The sequence below is a fragment of the Phasianus colchicus genome, chromosome 15 (genome assembly GCF_987193195.1).
Source record: "Phasianus colchicus chromosome 15, bPhaCol1.hap1.1, whole genome shotgun sequence".
NCBI classification, from domain to species: Eukaryota; Metazoa; Chordata; class Aves; order Galliformes; family Phasianidae; genus Phasianus; species Phasianus colchicus.
This window is the reverse complement of record NC_143450.1, coordinates 12,640,883-12,666,956: the sequence shown is the minus strand read 5'-3', so window position 1 is coordinate 12,666,956 and position 26,074 is coordinate 12,640,883. Positions and strand designations below refer to the sequence as shown.

Here is a 26,074-nt window from a genome sequence, read left to right as displayed (position 1 = left end):
CTGCCCTTGTCTCTCACTACACGAATGAATGGCCTTCAGCAAAAAGAACAAAGGACAGAGGATGGCGAGTTTTCTCTTTGCAGGATGCTTGTCTAAATGTTCTTCTGCTTTGCACCTAATACATATTCAGTAGCTCTCTGCCGCAGAAGAACATCAGGTATTACGCTACCACTGGGTGAAATGCTGAAGTGAAACCATCCTCTCTCATGACTGTTTTGGAGAAGAGATGGCTTTGAGATGGAGGCTAGACTGGGACACTTACAGAATCGCAAAGTAGTTGAGGTTGGAAACAACATCTGGAGATCATCTCACCTGCCTCCCTGGTGCTCACCTGCAGCAGATTGTTCAAGCTCTTACGTTTTGAAAATCTCCAGGGATAGAGACTCTATAATCTCTCTGGGGAGCCTCTTCTACTGTTCAGTCAACCTTACAGTGACTTTGTGGGGGGGGGGGGGGGGGAATTAAAAATAAAAGCCACAAGCATCAGGTTTGAAATCTTATTTAAGCAGTATCTGTATTTCCTGTCTTCCAGTTTGTGCCCAAGGACTCCCAGGTCTTTTTCTACGAAGCTGCTTTCCAGTCCCTGGTCAGCACATGAGGTTACTCCTCCCCAGGTGTGGGAATTGGCATTTCAGTTTGTTGAACTTCATGGGCTTGCTGTTTGCAGTTTCTGTAGCCTGTCAAAATTCCTTTGAGTGGTTCATCGACTCTACCTCCCAATTTTGTATCACCTGCAAAACCTCACAGGCTTCATGCAGTTCTTTTATTGAGGTCCTGGATGAAGATGTTCAATGATGATGATGAATGAACTGATGGTATTTCATCCATTTGCACACTAGAACATTGTGAAAGGCATCACTGAACTAATATGCCTTTTTTATAGGTAAGAAGATCTCCAAAATGAGAGAACCCAAATGTATTGGGAGAGTAGACCTAACAGAATGGGCTGCTCAAACACATTATATCCCCATGTGCCCCAGCTGCCTTCTTGAGTCACCAAAAGGCACAACAGGGGAGCCTAGCATCTCTGAGAACTGATGACGTGGTCTGCATTAGTATGATTATTTGGTACAAACTGACTTTCCTTTAACATTAAAACACTCATGTTTGTACCTTTTCACCCTTTGTAGCAATTGAAAATTTTAAATTATTCGAGTCATCATAAACTCCCTGTGTGCTGGGAGGTGGTGACAACTGCTGAATGTCAGTTACAAGAAGCATCTTGGCATGTACTTGGGGTTAGCTATGTGCAGAAGACAATCTGCACACCACACAGGTGGTTCAGAAGTGCTTTGGATATATCTTATTTTACGGTCTAGCTTGACACAAATCAGCGATTGTGACTAAGTGCTTAAATTTCATATGCATCACATTCTACTATTCGGTTATTTGCATATTGCCTGACAGCTCGTTCTTACTCATTTTTAAGACTGCTTTTGTATAAATGACAGTGTTTTAGAACAAGTGTTGTCCCTTGTTGAAGGATGAGAGCCGCACATCAGTCATCTCTAAGGCACACATTGTATGCAAAGCACTGTGTTGATACAGCAGTGATGTTGAATGTGGCAGCACTGAAAATACTGCAGTCTCCAAACATCAGGATTGCTCTGGAAGTGTTAACTCAGCTCTGGGCTGTCTGCCTCACAGCACTATACGTGTGTACTGTGGCAATGCAGAAAGGCTTAACATCCTCCTTGCAGTAACCAGTCAAAATCTGCTCCTGGGACTAAAAGGCAGTAACAATTTCAGCTGAATTTAATGTGTGTAATGCAGAATGACAATGATGTTTTCAAAATCAACCTTCTGACTTTAGGTTTAAAAAAAAAAACAAAAAACAACAACACTGTATTTGAGGAGGTAGTGTGCACATGTAGACATTTCATTTTGAGAACATTTTCTTTATGAGCAGGATGCATGGGGTGTTATTTTCCCCTGGGAGGTCATTAGGGAGGTTCCAGGTTACAGCTTTGCCTTTCTTCCACCACTGCCCTGTTTCCTTTGGCTTTATTTTTTGAAAGCTGGTTAGAAGTCCTGGATGTCTTTGTTCATCCATTTTTTATTTTTCTGTCCCCATCTTATTTGCTTTTTGCTTAGTTGTAGGTTTTATTTCAGCAGGACTTTATGCAATAAGTATTAGAACTGCAGTTTTACAGTGGGAAGGCACCTCTAGGTGCTGTGAGTCTGGAATGCAGCCTGTGGGCACTGCTTGGCTCTGGAAAACAGCACAAGGCTTCTAGGGCTTCCAGTGATGGAGTCCAAGGAGCGTTTTCTGTTGGCAGTGCCATCTATTTTTACTTCTAGCAAAACCTTTTTCCATTCTGTCCTTTCCACTTGTAGGGTTGCTGTCCCACACTTTTCTTTAGCTTGCTTGAAAGTTTACCATTGGGAGTTTGGGAGCTTATCTGTTCTCCGAGTGCCAGAGGCAGGCACAGCCAAATCTCCTTTTTCCCTTTTACAGATAAATCCCTGTGACTTCTTAAATCTCTCCTCATATTGCAGCACAAGTAATTCTGGGGGAAGCCATATGGGATAATCCGAATGGAAAAACAAATGTGGGTAAGGCTACTTGGCTGAGCCACGTGCTGGTCTGAAGGGCATAAGTCACTAAGCACAGCATATTGAAAGAAACAGGCAAGGGGTGATTAATGTGTCATTTGGTGCAGCATCAGGTATGTAGCAAATACAACTCTTGTTCCATTAACCGTATCTGCCAGGCTTTAATTGAAAGAAATCATGCTCTTAGCATCTGAAATAAAAGAAAGGGTTTTAAAACCTGAATTCTTCTTGATCTTTAAATGGAACAGGAAAGGATTTATGCAGCTAAAGAGATTATCTTTTCATCTTTAGGCACATGCATTGTAAAAGTCATTTTTTTTCCTCTTAAATGCAGGAAAGTGCATCTGGTGAGTACATCTCTGAAATAGTGACTGCGCTTAGGACAAAGTGGTGACAGTTTTTCTTACTGAATTTTGAATATGATTCTTTTTAAAGCTTTTAACCTTCAAGTATTGAGGGGGAGGCGGGGAACAACAAACTTTTCTTAGGCAACTGATTTTCCACAACCTTTTCTTAAATGTTTCTTTGAAGTTCAGTAGAAGTTGTGATTACCTACAGTCTCAAACAACTTATAAAAGGATTATTTTTGTAAATTAAGTTCTCGCCCTTAGCATTCACTGCAGATCATCTCAGATTTGCTTAGATTTTTATAACGGCTTTGAAGATGGCTGTCAGTGAGAATCTCCCCTTGTGTGTGTGGTTGGTCCTTATACGTGAAGGGACTTGGAAGCCTGAGGAAAAATGTACTTCATTCTTTCATTGGAATAAAAGGTTTATCACAAATCTGCACAGCTTCTTGCTGATGCTTGTTGTGTGAGCATGGTCACTTGTCCTGTGGTTGAACAGCAGTGCAGAGCATCACAGTGTAAGCAGCCCTCCGACCACGGCCAGGTTCTAAGGCTGTCACTAGTACCTGTGTGATTTGTCCAGGTTGGACGTGACTTGAGTTTGTGGATAGCACTCATTGAGATAGTAGCACAAATATTAAAAGAGAAAGAGGATTCGGGCTCCTGAGTGGTTGTGACCCACAGTCTGCATGTGATGTTTGTAACCAAAACTGCTGTGTGAATTAGAGCTACCACTGCAAGGCAGTTGTACCATTGCAGTGAGTCTGTGGACTACACAGTGTTCTATTTGATAATGAGCACCAAGGGGAGTGGCATAAAGCCTGGTGCAGATGGCCAATTTTTGTTAATGAAAAAAAAAAAGAGTAATTTTGATCCTCTACTTCTGGCCATGTATTGTGGCTGTGGGATACATCAGATGTGCTAAGTAACAGCTTTCTTTGGATTCACAGTGAGATGTGGATGGCATTCAGTTTTCTAATTTTTTCATCTTTGAATAATCATTTTTAATATTGTTAAGCACCATTTCTGTTCTTGTGTGTAACTTCATAAAGGGCTGTAAAAAAACTGTGGTGTTCATTAAGCAATGGCTGGAGAGCATTAAAAGCATATTCTCTAGAGCTGTAAAGAACTTGAGAGCCCCTTATAGTTGTTTCCTTGAGCTTTTTAAGTGGCAGCCTAAATTAACTAACTAGTTTACTTTTCATCTTCTTGTATTTATTGCTTTGAGATCAGATGCTGCTGCTGAAGGATCCTTCTAGAAAGAAGATGAGGTAGATTGAAAGGGTCCAGTTGACTGTGACCTCTTTGTGAGCTAATTATTGTGTAGTGAAGGATGTCTGGTAAACTGAAGTTTAGAAAAAAATAATTGAGGAGCAGGCTTTCCATTACAGCTCATTAAATAAATCTAACTGCACTGCTCAGTGTTACAAAACCCTTCATGTGTAGTTTACTGTTAGTGGAAGTTTGCAGGAAAACAGATTTAACTTTCTTCTCCTCACCTTGAAGTATGTCTTGAAGTTTGTGTCCTCGTCTGCTAGGAGTCAAAAATATCTAGATATGTCAGCAGCAGTGCAAATCAGCATTTTAATGCTTTAGAGATGCTTCTCTACAGGAGTTGAGTAGAAATGTGATTCGAACACCTTCTGCCAGTGCTCGTATGTGATGTCTGCTATTGGTAATTGTGGTTTCTGCTATTGAAGTGTGCATTTTGGGTGGTATTGACAAAGCAGCTGTTCTGATACAGGGACTTTGGCAAAAGGGGAAACTTCTGCACTTTGAGAAAATTGGAAAATAATCCTAGTTTAGAAATAAAAGTGGATAATCTGAAACATATTCCTCTTCTACATAGCTTCAGTTGCAGTGACGTATTTTCAAAGAAGAAACAGTGCATGCATTCTTCACTCCAGTTTACATCTATTTGTAAAGTGTCAGGAGGGCCTTGTTAACAGTGAGCTAAGCATGTGCAGTGTGGTAGTTCACCAGTTTGGGCAGTGCCAAGCAGCATCCCTCCAGCTATCAGTGCTCCCCCCTCCCATGTGTCATCAGCTAAGATGAATGTGTGAGGTTATTTTCCATCAGATGTTTTAGCTGTGGTATCAGCACAGCTGTGAGAAGCCCTGGATTTGTGCTTCAGGATTTAATAGATATGCTGACCTTCCTGGCAGATGTCAACAACTTACTGTAATAGTTGCATTTGGTGCCAATAAAGTAAACAAGAGCATTGGGAACTGATGGAAAAGGGATCTGTAAGAAAAGAGTGAAGTGTTGAGTTTGTAGAACGTGCTTCTGACATGCTGGGGGTTTGTTACTGCAAGTCAAATATTTGTGTACTTTTCCCACAGCCATATTGCTAACTTCTTTTGTTTGCCAGATATTTCATTTGTTGTTCTCTGGCTTACAGACTGCAGCGCAAACATTTCGCTTTGTCACTGTTTGTTATTAATGAGTGTTATTGTAGGAATGAAGGATTATGTTTTTCAATATTCTGTTTGGCTGCAGCCCTGAAGTACAACATTTGTAGGTCTGTGCTGTTCGTTTTAGCCTTCACTGTTACCCTTCCTCACAGAGAAACCTGAGTGCAAAGCCTTTGGGCTCCAAAGGGGTGCATTCCTACCAAATCAAGACAACTTTCAAGTGGGTTGCATCTCAGAACTAATAGCATCATCTCTAACAGACAGAAGTCCAGGGTAGATTTTTCTGTGAATTCTTGCACTTTCTGGAATCTTTCCTTTTTTTGTTGTTTTGCACACAGCAAATACTTTCAGGCCAAGAACTTTTTTAGATGAATGTTGCTGATAAAGGCAGAGCTGAGTCTCTGAGGTCCAGCTGATTTGTTGTCTTTTGGCTTTGTGGGTTTTTTTTTTTTTTTCCTGGCAAAATTCAGTAACTTCTAAGACTTTAATCTCACAGCTTTGATTTGTTCCAGAATGCTTCAGCATGCAATGCCTTAACGCTTCATCAGCCTGCATGCATCTCTCTGTCTGATGGCAAGTTGGGTGTGTTATTTTGGTATTGGTCATAGCTGTTAGGCCCTAGTTATGATACCTGACTCTGTACATCATTATCCACAGTAAAAGTACACTGATGTGCTGCCCGGGTGCAGAAGCAGCTCTAGCACAGCAGCTTGCTTTCACTCATTCCCTGTGCATCTGTTGTTTGCAGGACTGTAAACCAGTGTGAGGTGCTGGGACTGGTGATGCCAGTGGTGTGACGGCCTGCCTTAGCGATTGTCAGCGTTCTTCTTTGCCCATACAGTGTTTATCAATTTAGCAAAAGTACATTAGCACTGAGCGGGAATGTGGACGTTCCCTTGGGTAAGCAACTAGATAAGGCCAAAGAAGTGGTTTTGATTAAGATTGAGGGCACAGATTCCCCACTTTAAAGGCAGCATTTGGGACAGTGTTGCCCTTCCTGTTCGTCACCATGGCTACGTTTATCTTGAGCTGAATATTAAGTGTGCTGCAAAGAGTTCGCTCCTGTTTCAGCAGCTACAAAAGCTACGTCCCCAAAAATATAGCTATCTAGTGTGTATGTCAGCAGAATATTCTCTGATGTCAAAAGCAAACAACAAGGAAATTAGAGTCACAAAATCACCTCTTTACATCAAATATAGTCAACAGAGGAGGAAAAAAAAACCTGAGTTCTTTAATTTTGATTCATATTTAATTAAATTGGAAAGGAGAAGAGTAAACTAATGAGAGTGGCTGACTGTTTCCCCTGGGAAAGAGTATTAGCAAGTGAGGTGTTACAGCTTCAGCTCTTGTGTTTTGTGCACAGAACGGTTTCCCTCAGTGCTGAGCCCCAGCACTGATGCAGTGGAGCTGCACAACTCTGCACAGCTATCAGGCATTTAAGGCAGCCCACCACAGAACTGTAATCAAGCAAGCAACAGATATTAATTTTCTCTCTTCCCAGGCCTTTTCTTCTTTGCTTGTAAGAAGATTCTGCTCAGAAGGCTGTGATCAGCTTAATCAGTTGCTATTATTGGGACTGATTTTCACAGTGTAATTTATTAAATGTTTATTATCCTCCCAAACTTCACTGATCAGAGGTTGAAAACATTGAAGGAAAATTAAAACCAGTGTAAGTGCTGCCTGTTTGGATAACAGCACATTTTGCTACTTAAAAGGATTACTCATCTGTACCAAAACAGGGAGAAAAGTTAATTTCAATGATGTAGAGCTTTCTATTCTGGGGAGGCCTGGCTTGCACAGTGTGATAGATTTGGGAGGAAGTATAATTCATTCTTAAATTGTTAAACAGCATGTTAGGCCCAAGTAGCTAAGAAAAGATGAATGGGCTCATTTGTAATCTTAAACGCGCACGTCTGCCTGTAGGGGGGTAGGGATGGGATAACCAGTAAACAAATGCTAGGCAAACAGATACACTTCTGGTGTTTGGAAACAAGCCAGAATAACCTCCAGGAAAGAAGAACCAGCCCTGTTTGGCTAAAAGGAAGCTCTGCAGATCCTCCAGTTTGTTCTCCCCTCCTGTGCCATGTGCATCCAGTCTGCCCCGTGAGGGACACGTGCAAAGCTGCATACAGCAGTGGGGTTTGTGGCTGTTGTAGGGAAGGTAAGCATCCCATATGCAACTGCTTCTAAGCAGGTGCTTTGGGTCCTGGAGCGTGATTTGAGAGAGCAGAAAGGACAGAAGATGTGAGACGTCCTCTGTTAGCTGTGGCAGTGCAGTGGGCTGCCTCTCTACAGAGAAATAGTTGTTTAACTTGAGGGCGAAATGATGTTAAAAGGCACAAACTTGAGGACTGTTGAATCATTTCAGTGATGTTCATGGGAATATAAATGTGGTCCAAGACTAAGCAAGTCAACGTAAACTACAAACCTATTGGTGGTTTTGTACAAGCATCTATAAGAATGTGACTGAGCCACTGAGAAGCAAAAGCAGTGGGGAGGATCCAGGCGTGCTGCACAGAGACAGGCTGTATGGTTTGCAGTGAGAGGACATATCAAGACATATATCAACTTTTGCTTTATTTGAACAATTTAATCCTGTGGAGCCTGGGACTTTAGTGCCATTTCAGCTGGTCCTGTGCTGCAGATGCATGTCTTCAGTTGCCCTGTTTGTTGTGTATTTACCCCTCTAAGCTATCAAAAAGAATCCTTGGGCTCCTCTGTCCTTGTCCCCCCTTCTTACTGTTGAAGCTTCTCTTAGCACAGAGTTATATTTACAGTTCAAAATAAAGGCAACAATATTTCTTGGCTGATGGTAGTTGAAGTAGTTCTTGCCTGGTACTGTTAATGTATACGCTGTATATCAAGTTTATTGCAAAGTGTGTTATTAAGCTATCAGCCTAGTTTTTAATCTACAGATAAACTTACTTTCATTTATATGTTTGGGCTGTATCACTTTGCCCAGAATAGGCACAGCCATTGGATTCCATCCAGCTCACCTAACAACTTTCATTAAAGAAAATTGCTCTCGTAATAAAAATTACTCAGTGTGACAAGATGCCATAATACATTTTTTTAAAGGCTCGTAAAATTTTGTAGTAGTTAATGCCACTTGTTTGTTTTGTGAGATTTTCTTTTAAAAGCAAAAATTGACTTAATTGTGATAGTATTTGGAAAAGGATGAAACAAACATCTTCCATCAGGGCTCACAAAGGCCATACTGGGAGAAGAGTAGAGAGGGGGGAGAGAAATGAGGAAACCTTGCCTTTGAAAAGTATGTTTTGTTGTGGGTTTTTTTTGTTTGTTTGTGAAATTGCTTGAAAGTCTGTCACACTTTGCTAAGGGAAAGTAGATATGTTAATAAGCAGATAAATATTTTCCACTGTTTTGGAGCTGTGGATTTCTTTTAAGGCTTTCCTGTGCCTTGTAGGTCTGGTTTAGAAAAGTGTTGTGGGATCTGATCTTGCAAATGTTGCTGTGTCTGTGGTTACAGGGAGGGGAACCAGCTCAAATCCTCTGTGTGACCATCGCCTTCTTTTATTACAATGAACACCAGCAGCCACTCTTTTACTGAACTTGTCTTGGGTGGATTTACTAAGTCATACCTCATAGCTCCAGCTTTGCTGGGTTATGCATGAAGTCAGGGCTATTTTTCTCTTTTGTGATAAGCTAACAATGGCAAAGGATGTTCTGTGATGTTAGAGAACAGTGGTGGTGGCCTTTTCTTCTTCTTTTTCTCCCCCCTTTTTTTTCTTTCTGCCTTTCAAGTCTACCCAGTACCTCATGAGGAGAACAGCTGCAGTAATAATGGATCTCGTCTCTACAGAAACCTCTTATTTGACAAACCTGTAATTGAGTGGACAAAATTTCTGGTTGCTTTCAAAGTCATATTCAGAAAAAACTTGAAAAGGATGAAGGAAAGGTATGCCAGCCAGCAAAAAATACGGCAGGCTTTACTGAGCAGGCAAACCTATGCAGATTTCGTGGGACAATTAGATTTGTCAGGCAAAACACTAAAATGCATTTGTGTGCAAAAAATCCTGAGGAATTTTAAATAAAGCTTTGAAAAAGGTAAAGAGCTTGCGAGGAAAGCTCCAAAGCAAAGCAGTCGATTTGGGTTATCTTTCACTGAAGGCAGGTGATGATTACTTCAAAGGGAATGTGCAGAACATATGGCAGGCATAGGGATTTTGCCTGTTTTCTTTCCCCGGTAGATAAAACCCCAAAGCATAATTACTGGGTCAGCACCATGCAGGAGAGCTTGCGACTTGGTGACGTTTATTTACCCTTTTGCTCTTTCTGAGGAGCTATTCCAGTACTAGGCTTCCCTGGCACCCTGATGAAGAGTGCTTTCACCCCGTCTGCCTTTTCAGCCCCTGCCTTTCCGTGCCTGCTTGGAAGCAGAGGAGCACTCTGTGCACATCACGTGGACAACGTGCTGCACCTCAGCACAGCTAGGAGTCAAAAACACGCTGCTGTGTTCCCTGTGATCAAGGCAAATAAACCTGCGGGGTTATTTGGATGTGAACGATGGCTCCCGTTTAGTGTATGAGATTTAAGGTTAGTTAATTGCTTGGATAGAACAGACTGGCTTTTGCTGAAAGAGGCTCGTCTCCTTGATCAGCACTGGATGGCAGCAGGTAGTGCAACGTGTTAATGAACGGCTCCTGGCACACAGGGAATGGGCTTTGCTGTCAAGTAAGTCAGAACTTCAGCTGCTAAGATCCACCATTAGCAACCAGGCCAGCATCAGCTTTGAGACTATTTTTAGGATTTTCTTTGGTGTTTTGCTCTTTGATGTAAAGACAGCTGTGTGCCCTCAGTCTTTACGTAGACCAAGCTTTCTATTTCAGCATCTAAACGAGCTGCCCATTGTTTTGATCACTCAGTCATCTTTCTCTGCAGTTTTCCTGTTTGAATTATTGTTATTCATGGTGACCGCAAGCGTGTGCACAATTTCAAACATGGCTCCAGTCTCTATTCAGTAACACAAATATTCCCATATTTAAATGCAAATATCTCTGACAAGCATTTTCTGTAGCCATCCAAATACACAGGGAGGCTGTGCCTGCCTTGCAGGATACCTGGCTGGACTTTTGCTGTTTTTTATTTAAGCACGGTAGTTGTGTTTTGTGCTCTGGAGAAACCAATAACAGTTTAAATGCACTGTGTGCAGTTTGCTCCTAAAAGTGAATTGTTGTGCATCTCTTCTAGGCTTCATTATGTTTTTCTGCAGAATGCCCGTGACTCCTTGCAGTCTGTTCTGATAGAGTTCTCCTGGAGGTCTGCTGGCTTCTTATTCCTTTTTCCCTTTCTCTGCTGCTTTCTTTTTTCACCCTGCACTCCTCCATCTTCTTCTGGCTCTTCCTTGTTTTTTTTTAATTACTCCTAAAGTTTGAGAGCATCTTCAGAAGTCTTGATTATGAAGTTATGTTTAAACCTCAGATTTCAACCAAAGTATTCTTATTTCTTCTTTCCTCTTGGTGCATTTGTTAAACATTCAGAACCTATTTCCATAGGCATTCTTTTCTGGTAAAGAAGGAAACTGCATTTTAAAGAATTTATTTGTGAGAGTTTTATTTTCTCATTTTTCATACAGAACACCTGAAGAAACGCCTGGAAGATTATATGGCCCAGTTCCCAAATGTAAGAATCCTCCGAACCAAGAAGAGGGAAGGGCTGATAAGAACTCGGATGCTGGGGGCCTCTGTGGCAATAGGAGATGTTATCACCTTCTTGGATTCCCATTGCGAGGCCAACGTGAACTGGCTGCCACCTCTGTTAGGTATGCATGGCAGTGTCGTGTTGTACATGGCTGAACTGCTGTAGAGGTGGTGACATATATCGGTGCTGAGGGTATTTTATTTCCACCTGCTGCTGGCTGCTTGTGCTGAGAGTAAGTGAACAAAAAGAACATGAAATATCTTTAAAGGAGGGAGAGAAAACCCAACAACACTTAACCGCAAGACTAAAGTGAAGTGTTGGCAACTTGCAACCTTTACCACAAGATTTTTTTCTGTGCTAGGCTGTACAGTGGTACTGTAATAAGCTTTGATTAATTAAAGAGCAAAGATCATATTCTTCTTTTGTTAACTCACTAAATGAAGTATTAAATAACTTACAGCTTGTTAGAAGAGTAAACTATTACGTGGTCACTCAGCAGCTTGCAGAAAGTAATTGCTTTATGCTTCAGAAAAGATCTTTATGTACAGTTTTTAAGTAGCTTCCATTTTTTTCTCCTGTAAAACTGTATTCAACTTCATAGTCTGTAAGCCTATGGAAAATAGTTCTTTTGAGTAATGGCTGCTGGTACGTATTTGTGGAAATGATTAGTCCTTTCCAAGGCAGTGCTTCATCTTTAAGGATGAAGCATCACTTTTACAATGCCAGTTCTTTCCAAGGATGACTAATTGCAGGGACAGTCCGTTCTGTGCCTCTGGCACCTTTAGCCAGGAGCTTCTTGAGGAGGTCTCTTTAAGTGGCAGGCTCCCTTTTTGGTTTGTTTTTGCAGCGCTCAGCTGGGTGGGATGATGCCATCTGGATTTTGTGCTTGTTTTGGATGGGTGTGTTTTCTGTGGTCTGTGCCCTCCTATAGATTCAGCAGGATTCCCAGTTATCTGCTGCTCTACCCACATTATTTAAAGTGGGTGTCTCGCAGTATCCAGTTCACTTTAGCTGTCAGATACAATCTGTATGAAAGAAGAAACTTTGCCCTACGGAGTACCAAACTCTTTACAACCCTTTTGCAAGTGACCTGTCCCAGCTCTTTGAGGTTTAACAAAGAAGTCAGACTTGTCAGCAGGACTGTTGGATGATAATAATGTTACTTTCACAACAGTGTAAAGCATTTGCAGCTTTTTGAGCCCGAGGGAGGGAGGACAGAATTAGTTCAAATGCCATTTAAATGAGAACATGTGTGGTGTGCTATAGTTTTAAAGCATAGTAAGGATTTCTGTTCGACGTGCATTGGAAGCCGAAACACTGTTTGTCGCCTCTGCTCTGAAAGTTAACTTCCAACAGGAGACCTACTTGGTAATAAAGTATTTAAGAAGTTCCAGATGTTTATGCAGGAATTAATCCTGTCGTCTATTATTTGATTGGAAGAAAAGGCAGAGGGGAGGAGGTGCGTTGCATTTCTGGAGCCTGCTGAGAGCACTTATGCCATTAGTCTGGATCACTTCCTGCCAGATTCTGGCACAGCAATTAAAACGAGGTGGTACAACGGGTTATTGCCCTCCGTTGGAATCAGTGCAGAAGAGTTCACCTTGCGGTCGCTCGTTAAAATGAGGACCACTAACTAAGTAATTACAGGATCGTTGTTTTTTTAACCTGGTGGTTGAAGTATCTGTGGTGGTGCAGCTGTGTCTTTCTATTCTGCCTCGGATTGATGTTCGCCATAGGATGAGTGCCTAATGTTTTTATCTGAATAGTTTTACCTTGGATATCTCGATTGTCTCAGAAACACCAGATAAATTGATGTAAATTGAAGTACCTGCTCAAAAGAGAATGAAACGGAGAAAGGGAGAAAAGCCGTATCTGGACAACTGCATATTTTGATGTTTTTCTCTATACTTTCATGGTCAAAGAACCAACTGGTGCAGGTTTTCTAACATGTTTCTCCAATCTTCAGATCGCATTGCCCGAAACCGCAAGACTATCGTTTGTCCCATGATTGATGTTATTGATCATGACCACTTTGGATATGAGACTCAGGCTGGAGATGCTATGCGAGGTGCATTTGACTGGGAGATGTATTACAAGAGGATCCCTATTCCTCCTGAGTTACAGAAACTCGATCCCAGTGATCCATTTGAGTAAGTGACTGAAATGCAGTGTGCTAAGAGCTGGCTAAACAACACAACACCCTGTTACAGGGTTGGTTTACACCTCGGTGTACTGGAAGCCAGAAGCTGATTGTGAGCTACTTGCTTTTTGGCAGCTGTTTGCTTTGCTGATTTAAAAGAAACGCATTGTGTAGTAGCTGTGAACACTCTCCTTTTCATTGCTTTTTTTTGCCACCTTAATTCCAGCAGAAGTTAACATTTCATTTGAAACTGTAATGTATAACATTTAATGCGGTCATTTATTACTGAGATCTTTCAAACATAACTTAGTATCCCTAGTGCTCTGCCAAAAACAACAAACTGGTGGCAGCTTATATGTCATTCCCAGGTGGGGGGAGAAGAAAACCTAGCAGAATAATTACAGCAATTTTGATGATTGCAGTGCATTGCAGAAGTAAATCTGTGATCAAGTTATGTTCTGCTGTTGCTGTGCTTGCCAACATTGAGACAGTTCTGCTGTCCTTTTTACTTCTGCAGCAAAAAAAAACCCCACAAACACCTTTTGAGGCCAATCTCAATGACTTGATCGTATTACTGAGACAGAGAGCACCACAAGTGCAGCATGTGGGTCCCTCTGGGAGAGGTTCTGTCCTGTCACTTAATGGTGAACTCTTTCTGTTTGGAGGAGAGGCATTTACTGGTTCTGAGAGGAGCCTAGTCTGGTCCTCCACTTGCAACTGGGAAATTAATAGCTAATGCAAAAGCAATTGCTTGTTCCTAAAGGACTGCAAATGCACCGTGAACACTGGCTGATGGAAAGAATATTTGTGAAATCTTGCTTTGATTTTTAAATGTTTAGCTGGAGATCTGTGTCTTTGAATGTGTTTGTAATATGGAGTCTGGTTTTTCCTTAAGGTCTCCTGTAATGGCTGGAGGACTGTTTGCAGTCGATAGAAAGTGGTTCTGGGAGCTGGGAGGGTATGATGCAGGTCTGGAGATATGGGGAGGAGAGCAGTATGAAATATCCTTTAAGGTGAGCTATGTTCTCTGGAAATTCCTTTTGTTTTGAAAAGTAAGAACTGTTCTGAGGCTCAGAATGTGAATGTTCTATCTTGTCCTTGCTTTTGTGTGCAACTAAAGGTGAAAGAGCTGGGAGTAAGTAAGATAGCATGCAGAAGAGACAGTGATGATGTCACCAGTCATTTGTGAGGGTCAGTTTTGGAGCATTAGCTGGGGTGCCCCTGCTCTGTGGTCACAGCTTCAGATGCATATGCTCTTGCCAGCAAGGGTAAGTCAGCTTGCGTGGAGCTGTCTGTTACTGGTAGGCTTTTTACACTCGCTCTAGCAAGAAGTGAAATGCTCTCCTAGAGTGAAAGAGATTCAAGCATCTCACTGTCTGCCTGGTTGAGTGCCTCCATCCCGAGGTTGAGTTCCCAGAGCTGAGAGCAACTTACTGTCTGTAGTCAATCCATCTGACTCCTGGCTGCAAGGAACAGAGCCTATTAATTACTCTGGGAGAAATCCTCAGCAATTGCAATAATAACACTTCTGCTGGCAACAGCTTCATATCATTATCTGTCTGCCTTAAGCACAGTTCTGTTACTGATTGTCCAAACTGTTTGGTTTGAGGGCTCTGAAATAAGTTAGCTGACCAAAAGTGCACGCTAACGGCAGTGAATCACTATGACCCACAAAGACCACTGATAGCTATGTTATCTTGGAGTATGACACTCTGAAATTCATGTAGGAAGCCCACTGGGATGCCCCAGATCACCAAAGGCACGTGGCTGTTCTTCTCTTCAGTGATGGGAATCCTTCCCATAGCCTGTAGAGGATTAAGTAAAAATTTTCACATTAAACTCTATTGGGCCACTGTGTGGTTTCTCTTTCAGCAATTGAATATATGAACTTATAAGTGTATGGATGCCACTGAACTAAGGTAGTTGGCCTTGGTGTGGGGCCAGAAGGCAGGAGCAATGATAGCACAGCGTGCAGTTTAGTTTCAGCAGCTGAAGTTCCTCATCTGTCTCCCTGACAAACAGGCATGGGTGATCTCTAACAAAATGAGATTCTTAGATCTCAGTGCCTCTGTGCAATTCAAAGGCATATTAAATTATATTCAGCAAACCGTATTACTATGCGTATGTACCATGTATTACCATACAGCAAAGTTTTTTCTTCCGTTGTTTGCTCACAAAATTCAGCAGTGAAGCCATGGCGGAGGTCCCTTGTCTTATGTAACAGCAGCAGAAAGGGAGGAGGGACTCCCTCTTTGGGGATGTCATTTCAGTTAGAGCTATTTATTCTTTGTGTTGCATGTAATGAAATAGTGTAACGATGTCATTCTCTGCAGGAGGGGTAGTGACAGTATTCAGCCTCTTTTCCTCGGCCCTTTTGGAAAATGCTGGTTTCCAAGAGTGATGACAGCAGCAGGGCAAGCCCTTTGTCTCTGGTGCCACAGCAGACAGCCGTGCTGCTTGATCTGCAGGAAATAAGACTGCTTCATTCATCTGTTTGCTTATCCTCTCTGAAACACGCTGTGTTTTATTTCAGTCCAGAGACGGTAATTTATGGAGGGATAAATTTGCTTTAATTAATCTCTGCAAAGACCCTCTTTTTTTCTTTCATTGTGCAACAGAAAAATGAAGTTTTAGCTGAAAGAGGCTCAGTACATTTTCAGAAATTAAGATAAATTGATACATTCATCTGCGGCTGATAGATTTAATAATTCTGCTAGAATTGCAAGAATAGAAGGTTTGTTCATAGAATTTATGAAGCCATGACATTTCCTGGTGAGCTTAGAACTGCGGTTTTACCTTTAGAAGCAAACTGAGATTTTGTACTTGAGGGACATCATCAAATAACTTAACTCTGGGCTTAGACATGGGCTAACTCTTTTTGCACTACTTATTATTTAATGCAAATTCAGACTTGTGCCAAATGTACAGCTCAGCTTTAACAAAGAACCCATTCCTCTGCCTGGGAGCTGTGGGTGCAGTACTGTGTTGTGCTGTTGGTTTTTGAACTGCTGCATCAGTTCTGGCCTTCTCAAGCCTCACCAGGAGCAGATTTGTTTTTTCCTCAAATATATTCTTTTTTTTTTTTTCCCACACATAGACTATATGGTTTTCTGCATTTATTTTAAAATCCAGGGCTCTGTTGCTGAGAGACTGCAAATAAACAAGTTTATTTAGGAGCTTCTTGCCTTTCTGTTTTGAGATCGTATGTATTTCTGTCATCAGCTGGCTGTGCTTCCTTCAGAGAAGAAATATTCAGGCTGAAGGCAAGCCAACACAGAAACTATGGGCCTTTTGCACCTCAGAAAACATTTAACCAGGGAATGAATCAAATTCCATTAATAAAACACCTGTTCCCTGGATTAAATGTGTGCAAAAACTTCACTAGGAAACATAGCACAGGATGTGAGGATGAAAAAAAAAAAATTAAGTAAAATTTGAATTAGAAACAAATTTTCTAATTGGGATTCCAACCGTAAGTGCTGACTTACAGTCTCAGTCCATCCAAATAGGAATCTCTGGGTTAGAAATGAAGGAGCAGCTCACATTTGCCCACACTGAACCACACCTGGCATTCTGTTTTCTTTTGTTTGTTTGTTGTAAAGACAGCATATTCATTAATTCTAAGGCTCTCTGCTTCAGCAAAGAGTGGCTTCTTTCCTCTTCCTCTGTCCTGCTGGCACAGAGATCAGACTGTCAGTTTTTGGTCTCAGTTCATCCTGTGTGCTCTTGCACCAGCAGGAGAATGAGCACACACACTCCCTGTCCTCCCGTGAAATGTGACCATTGGAAAGTGCTGTCTGCTGCATTACCCTATAATGTTTGAATAGATGAGGAAGGGCTGCACTGGTCTGTATTGTGCAAGAGAAGATGTGCACGTGCACAGATCCCAGCGCCTTTCTAGCCGCCTCAATCTTTTGTAGAGCAGTGAGTCCAGCTACAGTGGCAGCTGATGCTTGCAGTACAGAGAATTAATGTTTTCCTGAGTTACTATTTGCCCTTGCTTTCATCTTCTCACTTACCTTGTCGGGCAGAGAACCCCCTGGACTCATCCACGGTGCCCTTTTCTTCCCACCTTTCAGTGTGTGCTCAGACAACCAGCCAGCTTCTCTCCATTGGTGCACCCCGTGATCTTTATTTTTGCTGTTTCTGGCAGAAGCAGCTTTCTTTTCAAGGCTTGACTCATTCTTTTGTGTGGTTTTGTTTTGTTTTATTCCTGTCTTGGGAAGCATAAGCCTTGTACACCCGGATAATTTGTGTTCTCACACCAACTGTGGTATTGTATCGTGTGTTTTTGAGGAGAGGTTCAGCTCTTTTATGTGACATTGTTTTCTGAAATGGCAGAACGGGAATTGGATCAGCATAACATTCCCATGCAGAGAATAGGTGGTGTTATTATCTCATGCTTTCATAGCACACTAGCTAAGTCAAAGGCTCTTGAGTCATTCTATGAATATGGAGTTATAGCTCTCCAGGCTGCCAGGAAGACAGAAACAATATCACCTGTGCTGTTATTTTACTTCTTCTGTATATGATTTTATGATTAGAGTGAGTCTCTGGCCTCCAAAATCTCTGTGGCAGTGTTCCCATCGACCTCAGCATAGCCAGGCTTTCAGCTAATTCCAGCAGAGCTGTCAGCTGCCGGATTCCAAACTCAGAGCATAGATTGGTAAAATTGTGCCTGAGGAGGAAGAGAAATTTCCTGTTTTCTCCTAATGAGATCTGATCAGGTCATTTTATAGAGCCCTGCCTGCCTGGCCAGCTCTGATACTTGTTCTTACGACCTAGTAAACGGCTGTTGGAAATTAAGTGCATCAAGTCCAGGCTCTGATGTTTACTGTCGAGCCAGCTGGAGAGGTGAGTCACTAGCTCACCCCTCTATAAAACAACACCCCCCAAAAAAAGCTGGCTTCTTGGCCAAGAGAGAAGGCGGCAGTAAGTGACAGTCAGTGTCACTGTGAGGTGCTCCCCACAGAACAGCGCTGCTTCAGCTGTTCAGCAGGGCTGTATTTTTAGCAGTACAAGTTCTGATGTGTCATGCCTGTGAACTGTACCCTTGTTCCAAAACAACCAAATGCTGCCAACTGAGTGGAAGTGTGCTCTCAGCACGCAGCTATTTTGGGTTTGCTTCCCTTGCAGTTATTCCTTGACAGACCCTTGGATGCGATTCCCCTGACCTTTAGCTCCAGCTTCCTGATGCTTTTGTTTGCAGTGTTTTACTGATGCACGTCACACTCTTTCCCTCTCTCCTTTCTGCCAGTTTTATAGATAAGGACTGGTAATTGTCTTTATGGAGGTTGTAATGAGTTCTGTCACCACACAAAGAAGCTCACTAATAAAATAAATCAAAGCAGCAATGAATGAATAGAGACTATGCTTTTAAAATTAGATTTGTACCACAAGTGTGCTGTCACTTGCAGCACGAGACAATAGTAAAGCACTGAGCTGGCAAAGTACATTGGAAGGGTCACTGAGGTCTGTTGGCAGGAATTGGGAAGTTTGCCATTGGCTCCATGCAGCATTGGTGCAGCATCACTGGGGAGTAAATATTTTAAATCATGGTTAGAAAAACAGCTGTAGAACTGATGTTACACTTTCATTGTTCAGTAGCTTTTCTTAACATATCATTGCATGTGTTTACGTAGTGTCTTACGGAGAGTCAGTGAGGAGCTCCTGGCCCAGGGACTCACCATTCTGCCCAGCTTCCCATATGCCCTTATAGATGAGTGCTGTCTGCGTTGCACCACGAGACCTGCAGTGCAAGGATAGAGCTCTTCCCTCTAGCTGCATGCTGACTGCAGAAGTTGCTTTCTGCTGTTACTTAGAGCAGTTGTGTTTTCAGAGATGTGTATTTGCAATTGCCCAACTGAAAGCCTTTCCTTAAGGAATCATTTGGGCTCGCAGCAAGGACAGCAAGCTGGTATTTTCATTCACGCATGCATTTTGCTAAAATGCAGCTACTTTTGAACCAATAGGACTTTCTTGTTGCTGGCTGCAGTGTACGGTATAAAAATACAGGTTGTTGGGGAATGTTTCTGCTTATGCAGCTAAGTTCTAGGCTTTTTCAGCTGTTCCTGCAGATTTAATAGTTCCCAGGTTCTGGACACGTATGCTGCAGTTCTTACAGCTTTGTACAAACCATTTTTGTCGTAGAAGCACAAAACATCTCTAAATTCTTGTTTTCTCAGTCTGTTAATTTCCTAGCAGAAGAAATCATATCATGGCCCTTTGTAATAAAAAGCACAGCAGCTATTGAATGGGAAGCATTTCTATTCCACTATAAACTTCACAGAAGCTGGAAGAAGTTTCTTTTTCATCTTCATCTCTTCTTTACCAGACTCTCAAGACACAGCAGGGACAAAAGGAATGAAATTCTGTAGAAGGAGTGTTTGTCAACTTCTTGTCTCTCTTTCACTGTAATGACATGTAATTAAGTACCTTGAACTTTAGAAGTTGCCTGTGAAAAATATTCCACTAATGGAGAGCAACCAACCCCCATTAAGTTATACACAGTCAGCAAATGACTGTAATTATTAGGGCCAGTAGACAGAGCTGAAACACCAGAGGACTTTAGTGTCAGAGTTAATAATTATGCAGCAGCCTTGGCCAAATATTTCTCTTCCAAGCTAAGTATTTAATATTGTCACCATAGAATATTAATGGAATTGCCTGCTATATGTGAAGCTGTTGACTAAGCTCGTTGTACAGTGAACTGCGGTGGCTCAAATTAGCCACAGTGAATGGAGAGATCAAGAGCTCTGCATCAGCTTGCAGCACCAGCAGGCTGCCTTTAATACTGCTGCCTTGGGGGTATTAACGTAAGATCTAGGGACAAAGCAAAGGGCATGGCAATGTCATGCTTCAGGAATTCAGAAAATCATTTGTCTTGCAGAGTGAAGGATACTTTCACTATTGATTAGGTATCTCTGGGAAGCAGGTAGGAATATATTTCTTAAACCTAACAAAGTAGATTAGGTGTTGCATCCTCTGGTTTCGGTTGCTTGGGCAAAATGACTCCATCCATGCTGTAAATGAGGAATAATAGAAAGTTGTTGCAGACTGTTGGCACATAGTGAGATCTTCCCAGATGGGGAAGGAAACTTTTGGGCATAATGTAGCCACAAGTCAAGCATCAGCGTAATCATCTTTAACTAGCAGTGTGTTTCATCAGCTTTCTGAGAATGTTTTTAAGGCTAATTATGTTTTCACCAGGAAGAGATTTCTGCTTAATTGTAAGGCTGCAAAACCAATGATTGCCTGTCAGCAGTAAAGCTGTGTAAGTGATATCCCAGACTTTGCAGTGATAACCACAGGGTAAAGTAGCAGTTTTTTTCTGCCCTCTGATACCTAAGCAGGCTCATGTATTCCCTGGAGCATTTTGTATATGACAGTACTGGTACTGTAGAGATGCTTCCTTTCTGTGCAGCCTACTCCTAGGGTTGTATATGGCAGTGCAGTTTAACTGTTATGGCTACTGTTGCTGTTATAGCAATTTAAAGTGTGCTGTGTGCTTGGACTTTTCTTTCTGTTCTTCTCTCTAAGGAATGCAAAATTAAACTGTTTATCAGCCATTGGGCTTGATAAAACTTGCACTAAATCGAGGCTTGCATGGCTCTAAGCAGGTAGTTAAAGGATTTGAGACTAAAGCAAAGAGGGAGGGTGTTTCAAAGAATGTACTGTAAGGTAAAAACAATAATAGAGTTCTGCTTCTTCATAACTTGAAGCCTTTTTTTTCCCTCCATATAACCAAGAGTGAATCTGTCTCTCTGCTGTTTCACAGGTATGGATGTGTGGGGGTCGTATGGAGGACATCCCTTGCTCTAGAGTTGGTCATATTTACAGAAAATACGTTCCTTATAAGGTTCCAACAGGAGTCAGCCTGGCAAGAGTAAGTGGCAGTGATGTTCTCCCCATCCTTCACATGATCAGACACCACTTGTGGGGAGGTTTTGTAAAGCAAAGTTCTTCCGTTTTCTTTACCTTTTAGGCTATGAGGGATGTCTGACCACAGTGTGACCATGCTGCATTTGTAGAGGCAAATTTAGGCTTGTTGTACTCAAGCTGTACATTTACAGGCGTTAAACTGGGCAGTTTTTGCAGAAGCAGACATCTAACAAAAAAAAGATGAGAGTCTAGGGGAACTGCAGACTCATGTGCAGACGGCTGCTATGCTTAAAATACCATCCATTGCTAGATGATGAGAGAGTCAAGCACAGGGTATGGAATCACCAATTTAAAAAACAAGATAACATTTTTATTTGTATAATACCTCAGTCATTTTAGTTGTGTTCTCAAAGAGCAGCACGCTTCAGAGTGCTGATTGTGTTTTGGTGATTGAAAAGACCTCTCCATTTCAAGCATCGCAAACCACTAAATGAGTGAACTGTAATTCTCCACAATGCAAAGTTCTGTGGCATCTTATTTCTTAATCTAGTGTAGCCCAAAGAGGAAAAAGCCTTTACTTGTGCACTGGTTTTGTCCAATTAATTTCTCAAATTGAGAAGGAATTGCATTGCCCTCTGGTGGGAGAAAAAAATCATAGGAGCAGGAAGGCTTCAAAGCTACAAACCACAAAAAAGTACCCTGCTGCTCTGCAGTCTTAGGGCTTGCAAAGTGCTGCAATGTTTCTCGGTTTAATAACATCACCCTAGTTAGAGAGTTGGATTTATTGCTTAGCCCAGAAATGACCTATCAGAGGAACAGAGCGCTCTCCTGTCTGTGCCATCCATTCAGGAAGCAGCTGTATTTCTTTTGATTTAACATTTGACTCTTGTATACCCTCACAGTGCTGGAAGGCAGTGGTGGGCAGGTGGAGGGAAGGCTATGTCTTATGACTTATTAAAGTCATCTTGAGATGAATGCCTGTTTTTGTCTTGTGTAGGCTGAACTTGGGGCAGGGGAGCACTGCTCATTCTTAACATCCTTGTTTTTTTTGGCAGCATCTGACCACTGCAGGGCTGACTGCCCTCAGGTAAGTTGAGCGGTGCTGAGGGGTCACTGCAGTCATGGCTGAATGCAACGCGTTGCTGTGTGGCACCAGGAGAGTAGCTGGACTTGCCAGAGAACAGTGCAAGGTCCAACAGTTGATTGAGTGATACGAACAGCTCAAGTCTGTGTTGTGTTCTTTTGTTTCTGTTGGTTTTATTTTTGTGGGGTTGTTGTGCAGAGCAGTGTGAAACATACCACTGCCAGGAATAAACCCTTTGCTTCTGTTCTTAAGGGTCACCTGAAAGAGGTGTACTCCTACTGTATCTTGGAGTTTCTCTTAAATGGTTTTTTAAGCCATGAAACCAGAAAATAGTGGTAAGAAAGAATACTGTAAACTGAAGCTTTCTATCAGGGAGCAGTGCAAATCCAGTTCTTAGGTGAATATAAAATGTAACAGGGAAGATTTAAGAAAGAACAATTTGTCAGGGACCTTTGAATGGCCAGTGGAATTTACCAGCATCATTCTCTGACTTGCTTCTTTTTTGGAAAAAAATAACAAAACAACTTTTGATTAATGTTGTTTCTCTGAGCCACAAGGAGCTAGATATAATGGCTAAGTGCCAGGATTCTTTTTGACCTCAGCTGAAAATATCTTTCTAAAAATCCCTTGGAACCAGAGAATAATAAAAATAATCTTTGTCCTAAAGCCGGAGAGAGAGAGTGGATGTGAATGAAAATCCTTTCTGAGCTAAAACAGGAGAGCTGTGCTGAATGCTAATGTCAGTAGTTTGTGCAGAGAGTTCTCATATGTTTCTCCCATTCGTTTTCAAACATGGCAATTACCTACACAGAATCTGAAGCGAGTTGCTGAGGTGTGGATGGATGAGTATGCAGAGTACATCTACCAACGCAGACCGGAGTACCGGCACCTTTCTGCAGGGGATGTCACAGCTCAGAAGGAACTCCGCAACAACCTCAACTGCAAGAGCTTCAAGTGGTTCATGAGTGAGGTTGCGTGGGATTTGCCCAAGTTTTACCCACCAGTGGAACCTCCTGCAGCTGCCTGGGGAGAGGCAAGTTTGTGCTCTGAAACCTGCCGTGGGCAAGCATGCTCGTTTTAGGACATGAAATTAGCCTTAGCCCTGTGCTCCAGTACTGGTTTGTTGTAAGTGACAAGCAAGTATTTAAGGATCCTGCTTGATACGTTTCAAAGACCAGAATTCCCATACTGTTACGTAGGTTTCATTGATGAAAGCAGTTAAACAGCAACTTCTATAAGTGTGCAAATACAAACAAAACAAAAAAGGGACTTGGTTTGGTCTGCATGCTGCATACCTAAACAAAGGCAGACCATGGCAGTAGGGTGAACTGGAAGGAGGGGGCAGCTGAGCAATAGTAGGAATCTTATATTTCCAAAGGGCTGTACAACTGTTCTGAGCTACTCTGCACCTTCATTTCTACATCTGAAAACCAGGAAAGACATCTTTGTTTTTGAGAGTCACCCCAATGGTGAGGTACGAAATTGTTACACATAACAACACAGTGGGCTCTGCAGTTGTAGAACTGATGGTTTTCGCTGTGACCTGCAGGTTATTTTACAGCTGGCTCCTGATGGGTGCCATCTGGGGTTTGTACTTTCTTCTAGCTGTTACCTGCCAGCTCAGATATGTAGTTAAGTGAGAAATCTTAAAACTGTTTTCATACAAACGCTGCTGTTATTTGAAGGTTTAAGCCTTCTTTCCTGTTGGCTGTCACTTGATGTGAGGAGATTTGAGCACTAATTTAATATTTCAGATACGCAACGTTGGAACTGGGCTGTGTGTGGACACTAAACATGGATCTCTGGGATCCCCGCTGAGGCTGGAAAGCTGCGTGAAGGACAGAGGAGAGGCAGCATGGAACAACGTGCAGGTAACAGTCCCTCTGATCACTCATCTGCTCCTAAATAAATATGGGGAGCAGGAGTTGCAACAACAGGTAAATGCAAAGCAATGCTGTTGCAGAACTGTCAGGTGAAGGGAGAGTGCTGTGCACCCCGAGGCTCACGTGCACACTGCATCTGATGAGCTTGGCAGCAGGATGTGACGTGGTTGCGGCAGGGTCTGCAGTCTGGCAGCCTTCATGCAGAGCTTTTACCTCTGCTTTGAAGTTCTCAGGGTGAACAAAAGAAAGCACAAGAAAACAATGTGCCAAAATAATAAAAGAAACCAGTAACAAGGCAGCTGTAATATGTAACAAAGTGAATATTAACTTCAAAGGTTGTGCTGAAAGAAGTGATAGAGGAGCATCATGCATATTAATGAGCCTGCAGAAGCATTCAATAACCACTTACTATCATCCTTCTGACAGGAGGCAAATGCATTATAAACACCCAACCACTGCTGGAGAGAGATGAAACCGTCCAGGCTATAGATTCACCCTCTCAACATATAAAGTGCCAGAAATGACAGCTTTATTGTAAGAGAAAGGAGGAAAACATTAGTTTGTCTAAACTGTAGCAACTGGGCTGAGAAAAGATCAAGAAAACAATTCCTTTATTACTGAACCATACGTAACTCTTCAGGGCAATGGCTTCAGTGGGAGATAAAGGGCTGCTGCCTATCAATTTTGATGCATGAGAACTGGAAACCAATTTACTCAGACACAGTCCAAAACTAAGCCTCTGTTGTGTCAGGAGGATCTTCAACAATTAGTGTTGGCTTATGTTTAGGAAGAGAATGTGTTTTGGACTTTTGTGTAGCCTTGAACCTCAATGATTATGGTAATTTCTCTCACAAAAGAGGTCTAAAGGGAGATGGGAACAAAGCTGCTTTGTGCAGAAGTTTTTTGGCCACACTGCATCAAATAGTAGCACTCCACTCATTACTGGTTTATCTTAGTGCTCCATGAGATCTCTCTGAGGAAAAGACTGTTCCCCTATCTGGCTCTAAAAGGACTCCCAAAACAGCCCCTTCCCAATGAGGGCCATGAGGGATTGCGTGCTGGCCCATATTCCTGCAGCACCGCATAGAAGGGATATGCTGGCATCCAGCAGCTTCTATTAAAGCTATGATTTGGCCAGGCATTGATAAGTTATGTCTAGTTACTAGAGATAAAAGTCTTTTTCTTTCCTGTAGTATTTCCCTTCTTTTACTTCACCCCAACAGAGAGGTCTAGGAAGGCTGACAGATCATTGCAAGGTCAATAAGGAGCACCAGGAAGCATTGCTCTGGTGTTAACCCTTCTGACAGTTCAATAGAGTGGGGTGGGGAGGTGTAAACCTCCTGTTTTCTTGTGTCATAAGGCATGGGACAAACTATTCTCAAGGTGACTGCAGATTGTGTATGTAGACTTGAATATTTACTGCCTGTGTTAACTCAGAGCTCCTGTAGCTCTTCCCTGCTTTTGCTAGCTGCGAAGTGCTGTAATTGGTCAGCTGCTCACTTAATCCTTGATGTATGTCTGCAATGCAGAGACATTCAAGTCTGCCATTAGTACCCAAGCTAACTAGCATGGCAGTTTGCAGCAGCACAGACTCATTTAGCATGCTGTGTGGCAGTCCACGTGGTAGCTGTTATAGACTCCCCTCATTAGCAGTCCCTGTCCCCAGAGGTGGAAGCAGTTTTTTTCTAGAATGGTTCTTGAATCAACCCCCACCCTGTGGGCAAAGAAGGGAATGTCATTCTGCTGGTGAAAGGACTGTGTCTGGTGCCATCCTGAGGGTCCTGTTTGTCCTAGCAGGTATTCACATTTAGCTGGAGAGAAGACATCCGTCCTGGGGATCCTCAGCACACCAAGAAGTTTTGTTTTGATGCCATTTCCCACAGCAGCCCTGTGACCCTCTATGACTGTCATGGAATGAAGGGGAACCAGCTCTGGAGATACCGAAAAGTGAGTGTGTGTGTGTGTGTGTGTGCGTGCATGCATGTATAAGGTGTCAAGTTGCCTATAGTCACCTAAGTCTCTTTAAAATGACACCACCCAAGTCTTAGTTGACTCTTCATCTGTTGTCATGTGCCACTAATTACCTTTGATTAGAAAGAGGTTGCTGC

The 26,074-nt window shown here is 42.3% G+C and overlaps 1 protein-coding gene across 3 annotated transcripts in view; it reads left to right on the top strand.

The window, feature by feature from the left end:
* The window catches only part of GALNT10 (polypeptide N-acetylgalactosaminyltransferase 10), an 82,133-nt gene that overhangs the window by 49,982 nt on the left and 6,077 nt on the right, over positions 1 to 26,074 (top strand). For 2 of the 3 annotated variants that reach the window (XM_090151169.1, XM_090151170.1), the window contains exons 5-11: positions 10,914 to 11,099; positions 12,945 to 13,128; positions 14,014 to 14,131; positions 20,896 to 21,003; positions 22,895 to 23,116; positions 23,838 to 23,954; positions 25,761 to 25,913. In XM_090151169.1, coding sequence (XP_090007295.1) covers positions 10,914 to 11,099; positions 12,945 to 13,128; positions 14,014 to 14,131; positions 20,896 to 21,003; positions 22,895 to 23,116; positions 23,838 to 23,954; positions 25,761 to 25,913 — 1,088 coding nt within the window. The remainder of the gene's footprint in view (positions 1 to 10,913; positions 11,100 to 12,944; positions 13,129 to 14,013; positions 14,132 to 20,895; positions 21,004 to 22,894; positions 23,117 to 23,837; positions 23,955 to 25,760; positions 25,914 to 26,074) is intronic. The other variant, XM_031598236.2, reaches the window with a different exon arrangement.